The sequence below is a fragment of the Bos mutus genome, chromosome 2, assembly GCF_027580195.1.
Source record: "Bos mutus isolate GX-2022 chromosome 2, NWIPB_WYAK_1.1, whole genome shotgun sequence".
Taxonomy (NCBI): Eukaryota; Metazoa; Chordata; class Mammalia; order Artiodactyla; family Bovidae; genus Bos; species Bos mutus.
The window spans coordinates 91,481,154-91,495,769 of record NC_091618.1 but is presented as its reverse complement, the minus strand read 5'-3'; the positions used below and the strand labels follow the sequence as shown (position 1 = coordinate 91,495,769).

The following is a 14,616-nucleotide window of genomic DNA, read 5'->3' as shown; positions in this document are numbered from 1 at the left end:
CCCCGCCCGCCTGGTCGCCGCCGCCGCAGCCGCCCGAGGGGAGCTTGGGGAGGACGGTGGCCCGCGAGGTTCGTCGCACACAACGCGGCGGCGATGTCCGCGAGCCAGGCGGGAGCCGCGGCGGCAGCGGCGGGGCCTCAAGCACGGCACGGCGGCCTGGGCTTTGGCCTCCTCCGGTTCCTAGGAAGCGGGCCGACGGCCAGCGCGGCAGCAGCAGCGGCAGAGACGGAGGCTCCGGCGCGTCTCTCTCCTCCCCTTGAGCCTGAGCCGGGGGAGGCCAGGCGGCCCGGGTGGCTGGAGAGGGGTCCGCTGCCCGAGAATGGGAATTCTCTTCACCAGGATATGGAGACTGTTCAATCACCAGGGTGAGGGGCTCGGGCCGAGCGCGTACGGGTCGGGGAGAGGGTCACTCGTGGCCGGGTGGGTGGGTGGGTGGGGGTCTCCGAATACTTCCGGAATGTGGGCGCTGCGGTCGCGCGCGTTCTCTGCGCTGAAGTGCGGGCTGTTGCGGCTGCGGGCCTGGGGCTGGTCGATCCCACTCCCAGCTCGGGAATGGTTCCCGACTCGCTGCCCTTTTGTCTTAGGAGACCTTCCTAAGAAATCCATTCCGCAAATACACCCATTGCTCCGATTTCTGTTGGGAGTGGAAAAGGTCTCTTGTCCCACGTTCGACGCCCCTTGAGTGGCCCAGCCTGGCTCACGTTTCCGTCCTTCGGCGATTGGGTTTGCACACCACGGAGAAGTACTGGGGTTCTCTGGGATGAAGGTTATAGGTTGTGGCCGCAAACGCACCCCTGAGCGACCGAGGATTGCAGAATGCGGAAAACATGAGAAATCTCACTTGATTTAGCCAGTACATTCAGGTTTATGAGCCTTCCTTGCGCCTCCACCTCCCGTTCCTCCTCCCCGCCCCGCCCCCGCCCCCGCCTTTGGAAGATTCTTCTGCATCCTAAGTAGTGATGGTCCTCTCTCCGTTTGCCAGATTTGTATCTGTGTTTAAGGTTAAGCTTAAGGTCATTTTCCTACTCGTGTTTCTTGTTTCTTATTTAAGTAGAGGTTTTATGGCTGGATTTAAAATGTTAAAGTATCATTGAAAGCACTTAAAAATCATATCATGTGAAACATCTGTTAACTGTAAGTGACTAGTAATTTACCAGATATGGAGTGTATTATCATAAAGAGATGCTTAAGTTCATCTAAACTCAAACATTACCTTGAAATACATATCAGATTTATTGACATTTGTTAAAAAAAAAAATAAGTGTAAAACTGGGGGAAAGAGGATGCAATTTTAACAAAAAGACAACACAGCCATTAAGATACAAAATAGTTACTGGTGTACTTTCATTTCTTTTTAACTCAAGTTGGGTGATTCATCATCCCGGCTGTCAATAACTTTGTGTTTTCCTCCTGTGAAGCTGGTGTTACTGTCACAGCCCAAAATTTTCCAGTAAAGACATAAATGAATGGTGGCGTCTATTATGTGCAACCATCCCTGCTTCCTCCTTGGTAATCCAGCTGCTCCTACAAGAAGGCAATGGGAAGGGAACAGAACTGGAACTTGTGATCTCCAGTTTATCTTTTAAAAAATAAAGATGATAGTGTAGATCTCATGATACTAAATGGAAGAGCAACATTTCAAATGATTTTCAAATGATGTGGAGAATTTTCATGAACTGGAGAAAGCCTCTTCTAATATACACTGTCTCTAGCTAGCTGTTTCTGTTGAGAGAAGGGTGAATAGAAACCAGTTGCTTAACCTTTGTCCATCTGGGTCTCACCTAGAGTAGCAGGATATCTTGACTGTATGACCATGGAGCCCACAAATCCTGAAAACTTAATCTGTAGGTCTTAAGAATAACATGATACTGGTGGTACTTACAGTAGATAGTCTGTTTTAATGTTTAAATCCATAGTTTGTATTATTTTTAGCAAAGCTAATATTTCTACTCTACTGTGAAATTTAGAAAGATTGTTAATTGATCTCTAATCCTGCAAGAAAAATTAGATATCTCCATGTTATATTTTGAGTCAATGATAAAATTGTCTCTGTTAGTGAAGACAGAATTCGAACTTTGCCAGCAGCTACTTGACAGTACTAGATAATGATTTGTGCTTTGTTACCACTAAAAATCACTGAGTCGTGTTCTTATTACCTCTATTTTGTGGTAATTTTTGACTGGACCTTTTTTTTCAGTATTGGGAAATAGTAAGAAGTTAATGAAGTTCTAAAAATTTAGATGTCAGCATTATGAAAATATGAATAAACGATTTCCTGTTAAATGATGTGATTGTCTTATCAGCAGGGTCACTTTAAATCTATCAGGTACTTGTTGGTCTTTTAGTTGTGAATTAAACTTTATTTTACCTCCAGAAGATGTAGAACACAGTCCTATGTTCTTTTCACATAAACTCTTGGAAGGAAGTTTTGAGGGATAACAGAATTTGCTATGATGATGAAACAAACTGTGTGATATCTCTATCACTCTTTAGACCAGCTTTTTCAATTTAAGCTTAGTTAGGTTGAGTACATAGTGAAAACTAATTGTATATTGCTCAGGCTTGAAAACCCAAAGGTTGCATTTATGTGATACTTTAATAGGGTACAAAGTTTGTCTTAGATGCTGTTGTATGTATCATTTTTTAAAGTTTCTACTATAGAAACTTTGAAGTAGGTTTTGGAGTAGTTTTTCCTTTGAAGTAGTTTTTCTTTTCTCCTGAAAATAGGAAACTGAGGTACTAGTGGAATGATTTTCCTAGGTAATGCAACTAAATACTGCAGAAATATTTTGCTGGCCTTAAAGAAGTGACTGGCATCGGTTTTTCATGTGAATTCTCCACCCTCCCCACCGCCCCGCCCCCATCCCCATTGCTGTTTTTCAGTTACTAAACTGTAAGTCTTTACAACTTTAGGGCTTGGAAGAGTTGCCACTAGTACCTTTTAGTATAGAAGGCCTTGTGATCAGAACTCCACTTGTTCATTGAACAAGTATTTTGAACACCTGTTTTGTGCTGGGGTCTGTTGTAGAGGGCTTCCCAGGTGGCGCTAGTGGTAAAAAACCTGCCTGTCAATGCACGGAGACAAAGAGATGCAGGTGGGGTAGACCAAGAACAAAACACACAAGACCCCCTGCCTTTATGTGGGGAGATAAGCTAACTTTGTCTTTATAGATAAAATAATAGCAGTTAATATTGACTTGCAAGGTTAGGGTCCATGTGTTTCATGCAGCTAATTTAGTCTTCACTTAATTGATTTACTCTTAATAAGAACCCTGTGAGCCTGATAGTCTCCAGTTTTTAAGACAAAGAAACATTAGGTAATTTGTTCCAGGCATTACAGTTAAAAGTGATAGACTTTGGTGCTAAGTTGCTTCAGTTGTGTCTGACTCTTTGCTGCCCCATGGACTCTGTCCATATGATTCTCCAGGCAAAAATACTGGAGTGGGTTGCCATTTCCTTCTCAAGATTGAACTTGAGTCTCCTGCATCTCCTGCATTGGCAGGTGGATTCTCTACCGCTAGTGCTACCTGGGAAGCCCTTTTAGATTGAGACTTTAACCAGGATCATCTAGTGCCTGAGTTGGTGCCCTTGAAACCTAACAAAAACTTCTTTGTATAAGAAGGATTCATGTTAGATAAAAGGAAGAACTTTTAGACTCGTGAACTGTGAAAGAAGTTATGAAGTTTCCTCATGGGGAGCGTTGTTTCATTCTCCTGATTAGCTCACAGAAAAGGAATGATCCATTGTGAATGAATTATGTAGAAGCTGCCGGTGCCGCAGGACCTGGTGCTGGGAAAGCCACCTCTGCTTCTGTTGTTCTTTTCATCGTGTGGGAATTCAAATATGTAAATGAGCACCTATAGAAGCTGAGTAGCCAAAGGGGTGAACTGTACCAGTTATTAAAACTTTAGCTCCAAACTCACCTTTTTTGTGTGCTCTGTGCATACAGACCTGGGTCCTTAAATACTAGTCTTTTAAAGGCACGGTGTCAAGCTTTGTTGGTAGGTGGCACTGCAAGAGGAGGGGGTTTTCTTTCTGGATATGATGTGCCTCTCAGCAGGCCCTCTCCTGCTCCGTGCAGTGTGGACGCCTTCTCCAGCCGCTGGCTCTTACACTGTCTAGTGGTCACAGCAGCTTCCTCTAATACCCACTTCAGTTGGTTTCAGAATGGAGGTCCTCCAGGGAAACACTTCCCAATGAACAGCTTTCCCCAACATGCTAGAGGGAGGATTTCCAGAAAGAGCCACCGGCGAGTCCGCACAGCTACTTCTCTGACATTCAGTGAGCCATGGCCAGGCCCTCAGCAAGGTCTGTATCTCAGTCCTGGGGAGCTGTGGGGAGAAGCCCTGTCTCAGCCCTGGGTGGTGAAAGCGCTGTGTATCGTCATTCCTTTAATCTTTATTGTTACTTCTTGTTAGCCAGTCCCTCATTACTCCAGTCCTCTGGAGTAGTTATTTTCAAGTTCAAATTGCTCTGTGGTTTCTGTTTCCTAATTGGATCTCTACTTTTTTCATGTATAATTGTTGCTTTTCATTCAGCAAAGTTTTTTGTCCCCCTCTCCCCACCCCCCGCCCCCAGCTGAAACTTCACTACCATTGCTGTAAGTTGCAAGTTTATTTTCAAACTTCGTTTTTTAAATTGATGATGCTTTTAGATTTTGCAAATTGAATTTTTAGTATGAGGGACTTTATCGATTATCTCCCTTCTAACCTTTATGTCTTCCAATTTTGATTTATTTATTCATTCATACTTTATTAAGTACATGATTTACTCTATAGATTCTGTGTTAAGACCTGTGGAAACTATAGTATACCTGACAGAAATGGGACTTTTTGTTCCTTGTGAGACAGAATCCTTGGGACTTAGTTTGGATATGAGGTGAGAATGAAAAATCAGGGTGACTCTCAGTTTATCTGCCTTAGTATTTGTGTTTTCTAGCTTTGGTATGATTCACAGAGATAGAAGTTCTCCAGGATAACGATGACTTTTTTTTTGCTTTGCTTAATTTACTGACTGGTAGTTGGCAGGATATATATTGACTTTTAGAACCTGTTAGTAAATAGAACTGGTAGGCTGCCTGAGTATATCAGAAGGAAACAAAGAAGGGAAACAAGCATTTTGATGACAAGAGTCAAGTATTGATTGGGAGACTAAAGCCCAGGTGATAATGCAAAATTCCATCCAGGTACTGTGACAAGTGTACAGTTGTTTGGGCTTATCTGAAAAACTGCAAGAATGCTGTGGCATAGATACTCTAAAAGAAAAATCATACTAAGTAGTAACTTGTCATAAATCACATGCATCAAAGCATTGAAACAGCCAAAAGTTTTGTTACATTTTCACATGATAACTGTCTCTGGTGTACACATTGTATTTTAGGTTCTATGTATTATTTGTTTTGAAGTGCATTGTAACACTACCTGGAATATGTGTTTTTCATAGAAGTCTCTTCTATCCTGGTAGTGAGAGAAACAGGTTGCAGTGGTGAAAGAATCTAAGGCTATTCAGAGAAGGCTGATGATTAGACAGTGTGAATAATCTAACCCTATAGTTGGGGATAAAACAACTCTTCACCTTTGACTTGGCACCCTTATCTTTGAGCCCATTGCACAATGATGTCTTAATCTTATAGTTCTCACTGTGACCCACATGCTATACCTCAGACTTAGGAAGCTATTGAGAATAGCCATGGTGCTTTATTGTAAAAACACAAAAATTCAAATAGAGAAAAAACAAGTCTTGGGAGGGAGTAGATATAAGTTGGTATTGAACGTGACTTGTGGGTGTTAGAGATGATGAGGTGAAGGGCCTCTGGCTCGTGGCCTCATTGAACTGTCCTGATCTTAAGACTGAGCCAGGCAAGGTCCTGCAAGCATGGCGGTGTCGAAGGTGAAGCAGGACATGCCCCCGGTGGGGGGCTACGGCCCTATCGACTACAAGCGGAACCTTCCGCGTCGGGGACTTTAAAAAAAAAAAAAAAAAAAAAGACTGAGCCCCAGAACGTGGGGCTCCCCAGAGGTTTTCTGAATTCTGCGCATGTTTGATGGAGAAGGCAATGGCAACCCACTCCAGTATTCTTGCCTGGAAAATCTCATGGACAGAGGAGCCTGGTGGGCTGCAGTCCATGGGGTCACTAAGAGTCAGACACGACTGAACGATTTTACTTTCACTTTTCACTTTCATGCATTGGAGAAGGAAATGGCAACCCACTCCAGCGTTCTTGCCTGGAGAATCCCAGGGATAGGAGAGCCTGGTGGGCTGCTGCTGTCTATGGGGTCGCAGAGTCGGACACTACTGAAGCGACTTAACAGCAGCAGCACGTTTGATACGAGATCCTTTCTTCTTTTTAAAATATTTTAGCTACTAAAAAACCTTCATGTGTTCAAATATGTTAGCTTGTATTTCCTTGATTGACGTTGGAAATCTGCTTTATGTCTTAAGAGTTTGGGGGCATATTTGCATATTTATGCTTTTGTAAGTGACGGTTATTCACTGAGTTTGTAAAATTAGTTAGAAGAGGGAGGTTGTTTCCAGTATGGAGAGTGGTTTGAGCTGCTCTTTCCTTCGTCTCTGAATATCTCTTGACAGTCTTTTCTCCTGTTTATTTTCTACCACACCAGGCATGAATTCTCGCCCTGTATCATCCACTATGCCTTCTCTCCCTAGTGTGCTGCTTTTATTTCTAGGCACTAGTGAAGAAAGACTTAACAAGACTTTACATCTTTATCCACCAAATCATGTGACCTAATTTCATCTTATTCTCTAGTTCATTCATTCAGTGGCTTGTAAAAGACATTGTATCTTGAAGCTGTTCACCCCATCCTATCTTCCACTTGTGTCAGGAGAAGATGAAATCCCACTGTGAACTTCTCGTGCCATCTGCTTTATCTCAGTGTATGTGTGTTATTGCACAGTGGTTGGTTCACAGTAGTTTGACTTTATCAAGTTCATCTTGTGGTCAGGTATGACACAGAATCCTTCTTTATTTTTTTTTCTTTTTTGCTTAGTTAGTCTTTCCTCACAGAAATGGTAGAAAATGTGTTTGAAATCAAGAAATAAGTCCTATGGGGCATGGCTAAATTAAGGAGACCACTTTAAAAACAAAACCAGGTAGGGTTTTCCCCTAAAAGCAGTTACCCTAGGAGGCCAGATAGTTTTCTACTGATAAGTCCTATTGTTACTTTTTGAAATACCTTTTGAAACTACTTTTAGAATTTTTTTTAGAGGCATATTTTAAAATCATCATTTAGGGATCACACCTCATTTAATAATGAAAAGGTAACACTCATCTTAACTGCTTTTTACCTTATGACTGAGATGATACCATGTGACTCCCCTCCCCTTTTAAAATCAAATTCATCTTCAGGGGTTAAACGGCGACCATTGGGAGTGTTCAAAACAGTGTGTCTCAGGCTCTGAAAGCAATTGCAAGAGAAAATTGCAAAATATTTTGAAAAATGGCAGCATGGTTAGAATAAGTGTTTAACCACCTTTAGGGACTAAGGACCTTGCCAGAGATAGTGCTATTGTATTTGTGATCTCTCTGTGTAAGATTCATATACACACACACATTTTGTAGTTACTGTGTAGTTATGTATCATAGATCCTTGCCTACATTTGTATTGGTTTTGCCCCTATTAATTTTGTACTATTTTTAGAGTACCATTTCTCTCATTGGTCAGGGTAATTGTATTTTCTTCCTAAGTACTGGCAAGTCTGTCTAAATTTAGTGCTGCAGCTAATACAAAGAGGTTAACAAAATAACGTTCCTAAAACTTAAAAATAAGCTGATGTTTTATTAATTATATTATTAAAAATTGGTATTCTATTCAAGTGGGAAACTAAAAACTCACCTAAGTCAGAGGTCAGAGAATAGCTCATTGTGAATTCTGCTGGTATTAAAATGTTTATAATTGCTAGTATTACTAGAACTGAAAAAGCTATCTGTCATTAGAGAGGAAGTGCTCAATTTGAGGACATAGAAAAATATAGAGTCAGGCAAAATTGCCATGCCATTTAAAAACTTCCCAGGTATAAAGGTCCCCTGCTCCAAGGACTCAGTAATCTGGCCCTGTTCAGATGTGACCTTCCTGTGAAGATGGATTTGCCACTGCCTTTTTAACACTCCTTTGAGGAAGCCCATGCTTCTGATTTTAATCTGGTCACCCTTTACTTTTCCTTAGGAAGAAACTCCACTTGTCAGGTAGTTGTCATTTTCTCAGTTCCTTCACCCTAGTCATCTCTAAAGATGAAAGAGACTGGGTCCTGCATTTTTAAAATGACTTTTTAGAACCTGTTTTGGGGAGCATGGTCATGTCACTTTAGGACTCTAGTGGTTCTAAGCTGCCTGCTCTTCAAAGAATGAGTGACTGGACAAAATTGATTTTATTAAAACTTTCTGGGACTTCCCTGGTGGTCCAGTGGTTAAGACTGCACTTCCACTGCAGGGGGTACAAGTTCAGTTCCTGATTGGTGAATAAAGATCCCACATGGTGTGCAACCTAAAAAAGAAAGCACTGGCCTGCTAAAGTATATTATTTAAAGCCATTTTTTTTTTTCTGTTTACTTGATCTTCATATTTTTGTGTAACTGGAAGTATCTATATAGCATTAGGAATTCCTCTTAATGGTAAGTGTTGTGTTTGGAAAACATCTACCACCTGACTGCAAAAGCTTTCTCTTGAAGAGCTCCTTTATCCTTAACATTTCTTGTTTATAGAATGAATATTAATTCAGCATTTATTATACCAGAAAAGTTGCAGTTACTAGGAAGTACCCTTGAAGGGTGCCTCATTAAACTGAGATAATCATCAAACATTTACACAAACATTACAGTGTTTGTGTAAATCATTATAAGTGCTCTGTTAGAGGTGTGGCAGAAGAGCAGGAGAAAGTGATTTTTCTTGGGAAGCTATACCTGAAAGATTAGTAGGAATTCTTGAAATGGAGAATTGGAGACGATAATTCCAGCACAGGCAAACACCATGAGTAGAGGTAGAGAAATGTTTGCTGTGGATGTAGGTAGCAGCTTGTGTAGGAAGAACAACGTGAACTCCAGCTTAGATGCCTGATGGTCACGGTGAGGGATAAAGCTGAAGCATACTCATTTGGGACTGGTTTTGTATACAAGGCTTAGAACTTGTACTTTGTTTTCCTGTCAAAGTGGAGAGCCGTCATTTCATTATCAGCTTTATAGTGTAGAAAAATTATTCAAGAAACAACAGAAAGATGGATTGGAGGTAGTCTAGTTAAGCACAGTAAGAGATGAGGAGGACTGCAGCTAGGACAGTGGGGAGGAGGTAGGTTCAGAATATATTTTTGAGGGAGAATAGAACTTGGTGACAAATTAGATGTTGAGGTTGAGGGACTCCAAAGGCATCTGAAATAATGGTAATACCAGTAAGCAAATAAAGTAAGATAGAATCAGGAAAAGGTTTGAAAATTGGGTTTGGGGATGTTGTTGAGGGGCACTGTATCTATCCACTAAGGTTGGAACTTAGGAAAGATTTGGGAACATGGATTAGGAACTGTCTTTCTTGGTAGTGGGCACTGCCCAAGTGCTATCGTACTTATACAACCCTGAAAGATAGTATTGTCCCTCCCTGTTTGACAGTGAGGAAGCTTAGGGTTAGAGGAATAAGTCATTTGCTCAACGTGACACAACCACATGTGTTTTCCCATCTTGCTTCTGTTACCTGTTGCTGTGTAACAAGCCAATTCTCCTAAATTTGATGACTTAAAGGAATTATTACAATCTCTCATGGCTCTGTGAGCTCACTAAGCTCAGCTAGGAAGTTCTGGCTTGGGGCTCATTTGATTACAGTTGGATGACAGCTAGAACTGGAGTCATCTCCGGCTCCACCTGGCTCCATATCCAGGGTGGTTTCTTTGTGTGTCTGGCATCTCAGAATGGTTAGAACAGCTGAGGGCAACTGTGCGTAGCCCGGGCTTCCTCACTCATGTGCACAACAATCATGGGGTAGTCAGACTTGTTACCTGGTATCTGGCTTACTCCAGGGGGAGTTGTCCAAGAGCTGGGCAGCAACTGCAAGGTGTGAGATGATCCAGGTGTGGAAGTCACACAGTCACTTCTGCATCTTGTTGGTTAAAAGCAAGTCATCGGACCCGCCAGGATTTAAGGGAGCATGAATATCCAGAGACCATCTTTGGAGATTAGCTTCCTCCATGCGCTGCTGTCTTTGGAAGTCGTTTTTAGATGGGATGGCAATAGATGGGCCCCAAGATCCCTTGCTAAAATGTGAAAGGAATGCAAGAAGACAGCATGAGTGTTTGAAGGAGGACCCAAGGAAAAGGAGTTGGTGGAAAAAATAAATCAAGAGACAGAGGAAGAAAAAGTTGGAAAAAGTGATGCTGTGGAAGCCAAGGAAGCAGGGAGTCACTGCCACCATAGCCATAGGTCCTTAAATTTGATTAGAAGGACCCTATGGTTCACATGTGCTCAGATACTTAGAGATGCCTGCTAAAGGCAGCTTTAAAAGGCTGCCCTTTTTCTCCCTGCCATTCACCCATCTCACCTGTACATACCCCATTAATGCCTTAAATTCATATTTAGAATTTAAGTAACTTAGTCCAGTGTGAAACATTAACAAGTTAAGTCTTACATAAATTGTTGTGATTGCATTTGGAATAGTTGACTGAGAGTTGGCTTCCAAGGAGTGGAAAGAATGTAGTACTTCTGGCTTCCTAGACAGGTGAAACTTATCTACGCAGAATGAGGGGTTAGACCAATAATTCTTCTCTTGCTGTGATGTTCTTCTGAGTTACAAGAAGGAATAAAATGCCATACACTGAATTACACCATGGCTGAAAAGAGTAGATGAAATGGGAAAATTTTTAATTTTTGATTAATAAATCAGTTTTTTTTTTTTCCAGAGCACAAAGTTATCATTGTTGGGCTGGATAATGCAGGAAAAACTACCATCCTTTACCAATTGTAAGTACTAACTAGCTAAAAAATTGTATCTTTTTGTATATAGTTACTTTCTCTGCCAGAGTGATACTTAATTAGCAAAAGCAGTAAAAAATTTTATGGAATCCACATTACTCTGTAAGAAGGCAGGTTGGCCATGAACCAGGAGCCGAATTTAAGCAACTGCTTCTAGAGAGCTAGAACTTTATAAGACGTTGAGAGTGTTGTTCAGTTGTTCGCTTATAGAGAGCAGACAAATATTTATTTCTGTAGTTTCTTGGAATGAAACTACAAAGTGTTCCAGCTAGTCCATTACCTAGTTCCACCTCTGTTTGAACTCTTCATTCACTCTTTTTTTTTTTGAAGTTTCAAAGAGCTTTATTGTTTTCATACAACACATGATAGTGATGTATTTCAGGTTTTACCAAAGTGTGGCATCTTAAAATTAGGGATGGTTCATATCTATGATTCCAGAAATATAGTAGTTTTTTCAACATAAAGAGTCCAGTGTGTGTATTTGTTAGTATTCTTCTGAACATTATTTATTTATGTGTGGTGGTGGTGGTGGTGTTTAGTTGCTAAGTCATGTCTGACTCTTTTGCGACCCAATGGACGGTAGTCTGCCGGGCTCCTCTGTTCATGGGATTTCTCAGGCAAGAATTCTCAAGAATTCTTCCAGAGAATCTTCCCAACTCAGGGATCAAGCCTGCGTCTCCTGCTTTGGCAGGCGGATTCTTTACCACTGAACCACCTGGGAGATCCTACACGTGTGTGTAATATATGTATAATATGTAGTATCCTGTTTTTATTTATTTATTTTTTATTTGAAGTACAGTTGCTTTACACTGGTATGTCAATTTCTGCTCTGCAGCAAAGTGAATCAGCCATACATACATATATAAGTCCTCTTTTTGGATTTCTTTCCCATTTAGGTCACCACAGAGCACCAACTAGAGTTCCCTGTGCTATATATACAGTAGTGAACCCTTTGTTCACTCTTAATAAACCTAATGGAAAGGGGATATTTGGGTATAAAATATAAAAGGAGGTTATGCTGATTTATCCCTTAGTTGAAAAATATTCAAACAATCTAGTTTCTTTGCTAATTGTGATATATTTGAACTTTCCCCCCAGTTCTATGAATGAAGTTGTGCATACATCCCCAACAATAGGAAGTAATGTAGAAGAGATAGTGATTAATAATACACGTTTTCTAATGTGGGATATCGGTGGCCAAGAATCTCTTCGTTCTTCCTGGAACACTTACTATACTAACACGGAGGTATGTTTCTTAATATACTAAGTCTTTTGTGAATATAATACTTGGGAAATACTTTCTAGATATAAACTCTTAAAGTTATCTTTTTGAAATATCACAGTATATTAATGTTAATATAAGTAGACTTTAAACATAATGGAATCTTTAATTCCCTCTTTCAGGGTCATTGTTCTGTATATCCAGTCTCATTGAACCGTAAGAAGAATTGGTGATTGATTAGTCTGATTTTATACTGATCCCAGAGCTTGTCTTAAATAATTGTTTTTCTAAAGAACTCCATTTCACAGTTTGTAACTTCATTTCTTTAGTACTATTTACTTGTGTCTGTATAGAGGAAATCCGAGTTAAATGAGGGGACTGGTGGTTTGAATCCTTGTTCAATAATTTTACTGTGTATTTTCTTTTATGCAATGCAATTGCACATTAAAGAACTCTTTTTATTGTAAAACAGTTTAGATATAGTCATATGTTTTATTTACATATTATTTGCCAAGAGGAAATTTCTGACATTTGAGATCTTCACTGTATAGACCTTGTAAGATTAAAGGCTATGATATTTGTTTTTGTAGTGCTGGTTATAAGTTAATAAGTCTCCAACTGTATATATGGATGAGGCACTGTTAAATGTCTCTAATGACTTGATTCCCTAACACTCTGTTAAGAATTTGATCATGTCTTTTGGAGAAGGAGGAGTATATATATGATTAGTATCCCCATATAAAATGCTGCATGTATTGTAAATTCATGCCAACGTCTTGAAAATCAATAGCTTTGTTGAAAGGTTTAGAGTAGGACATGTCTTAGAGCAATATAACCACATATCAGTAAAGTCTCAATGGGAGAAGAGGTCAAGTAGCAGTTCTCTTATCCATCTGCATTGTGGTTGATGAAATCTGAAGAATAGAAAAGATCCTGAAAATTAAGTGGTTTGTTTGGAAATGCTAGTTCTAAACAATATATAGTGCATACTAATACTAGGCAGTCAAAATTAACTTGGGCATAACCAGTGCCATCATAAAGTGACTATACCTGCTCCTGTTTCCCTGGTGCCTTTTGGTGCTCATGGAGTGGAAGGAGGGGCCATTGGAGCTCAGTCCTGCACAGCTCCTTTATGAGTGTTTGCATCTTCTGATGCTGGTCTCGTCAACAGTTCAGGAAAGAGCTGAACTGATTGTGCTTGCAGTAGCAGGGACCACTTATATAAGGAAGAAGGCATGGTTTTAGATACAGATTTATTCTTTAAATTTGTTGGGTTTTTTTTGAAAATTAACTCTCATATTACTTTATTCTCATACACCTGCCCTTTTAGATTTTTAAATTGACATTAATAAATAGTATCTGTCTAGAAGTAACTTAAATTTTGGGTCATAATATATTTTTGTCTTATGGACTTACAGTGCAAATAGAATTAAGATATTAGATATTAATTAAGATATTATAGAATTAAGATACTAATTTAGAAAACATGTTATATTTTGCTTAGTTTATTAGCAGAATATTCTAATAGAATGATGACATCATATTGTCTTTTATTTTCTCTTAAAAATTAGTAAATATGTTTGAATTAAAGATTAGACCTTTAGGCTTCACAAAGTATAGTGGGTATCTCTGGTTTTCAATAATACTATACCATAAGGTTCTAATTTCTTGATAGTTGTTAGACTGTAAATCAAATAAATACTTGATAAATTTTACAGATAGCAAATTATGTAATCACTAATGACTTTTTTTGTAATTATTTTAGTTTGTAATAGTTGTTGTGGACAGTACAGACAGAGAAAGGATTTCTGTAACTAGAGAAGAACTCTATAAAATGTTAGCCCATGAGGTAAGTAGGATTCTGGCATTAGATGTGTGTTGGGGGGATATTTCTGTCACATTTTTTACTTTATATTTTCTCATGGGGATGCTATTTCAGATTTTTGGAAAAAATTATTTAGCTACTGAGTTTGTAATTTTGACACTTTCCAATTCGGAAGTGTATCTGAAAGCAGTAGAAAGATTGTGGAGTCACTTGTAGATTTTTAACACCATTTGTCTTGAATAAATTTGGTTTAGAAGTTTTCCTGGACAAAAAGATCTAAAATGGCTTTCATTTTTCATTTTAAATTGATTAATCATACAGAGGATTATCATTAAGACTTTACAGCATCTTATTTCTAAGACACACAGCAAGTTCTGATGATAACTCAGTTATCTGACTAATACTTAAATTTGTTGCCCTTTAGTCTCTGGTATTTTTCCTCAGCTGAATAAAACTATGTAACTAGCCATATTTTCTTAGCCCTTGAGAAATATAACTGTTAACATAATTTGAGAATTAAATGGACTGAATAATATAGTCAGTAATGATAATAGTAACTATAAAATCATATATTATTTGTAATAGAGTTGTACCTCTGTGTTAG

At 39.5% G+C, this 14,616-nt stretch overlaps 1 protein-coding gene across 3 annotated transcripts in view; it reads left to right on the top strand.

The window, feature by feature from the left end:
* The window catches only part of ARL5A (ARF like GTPase 5A), a 50,067-nt gene continuing 35,451 nt past the window's right edge, over window positions 1-14,616 (top strand). For all 3 annotated transcript variants that reach the window (XR_011468039.1, XR_011468040.1, XM_070390347.1), the window contains exons 1-4: window positions 1-365; window positions 10,893-10,953; window positions 12,064-12,211; window positions 13,953-14,036. Coding sequence is in view for 1 of the 3 variants with exons in the window: in XM_070390347.1 (XP_070246448.1) it covers window positions 320-365; window positions 10,893-10,953; window positions 12,064-12,211; window positions 13,953-14,036 (339 nt within the window). In the remaining 2 variants the exon portion in view is untranslated. The remainder of the gene's footprint in view (window positions 366-10,892; window positions 10,954-12,063; window positions 12,212-13,952; window positions 14,037-14,616) is intronic.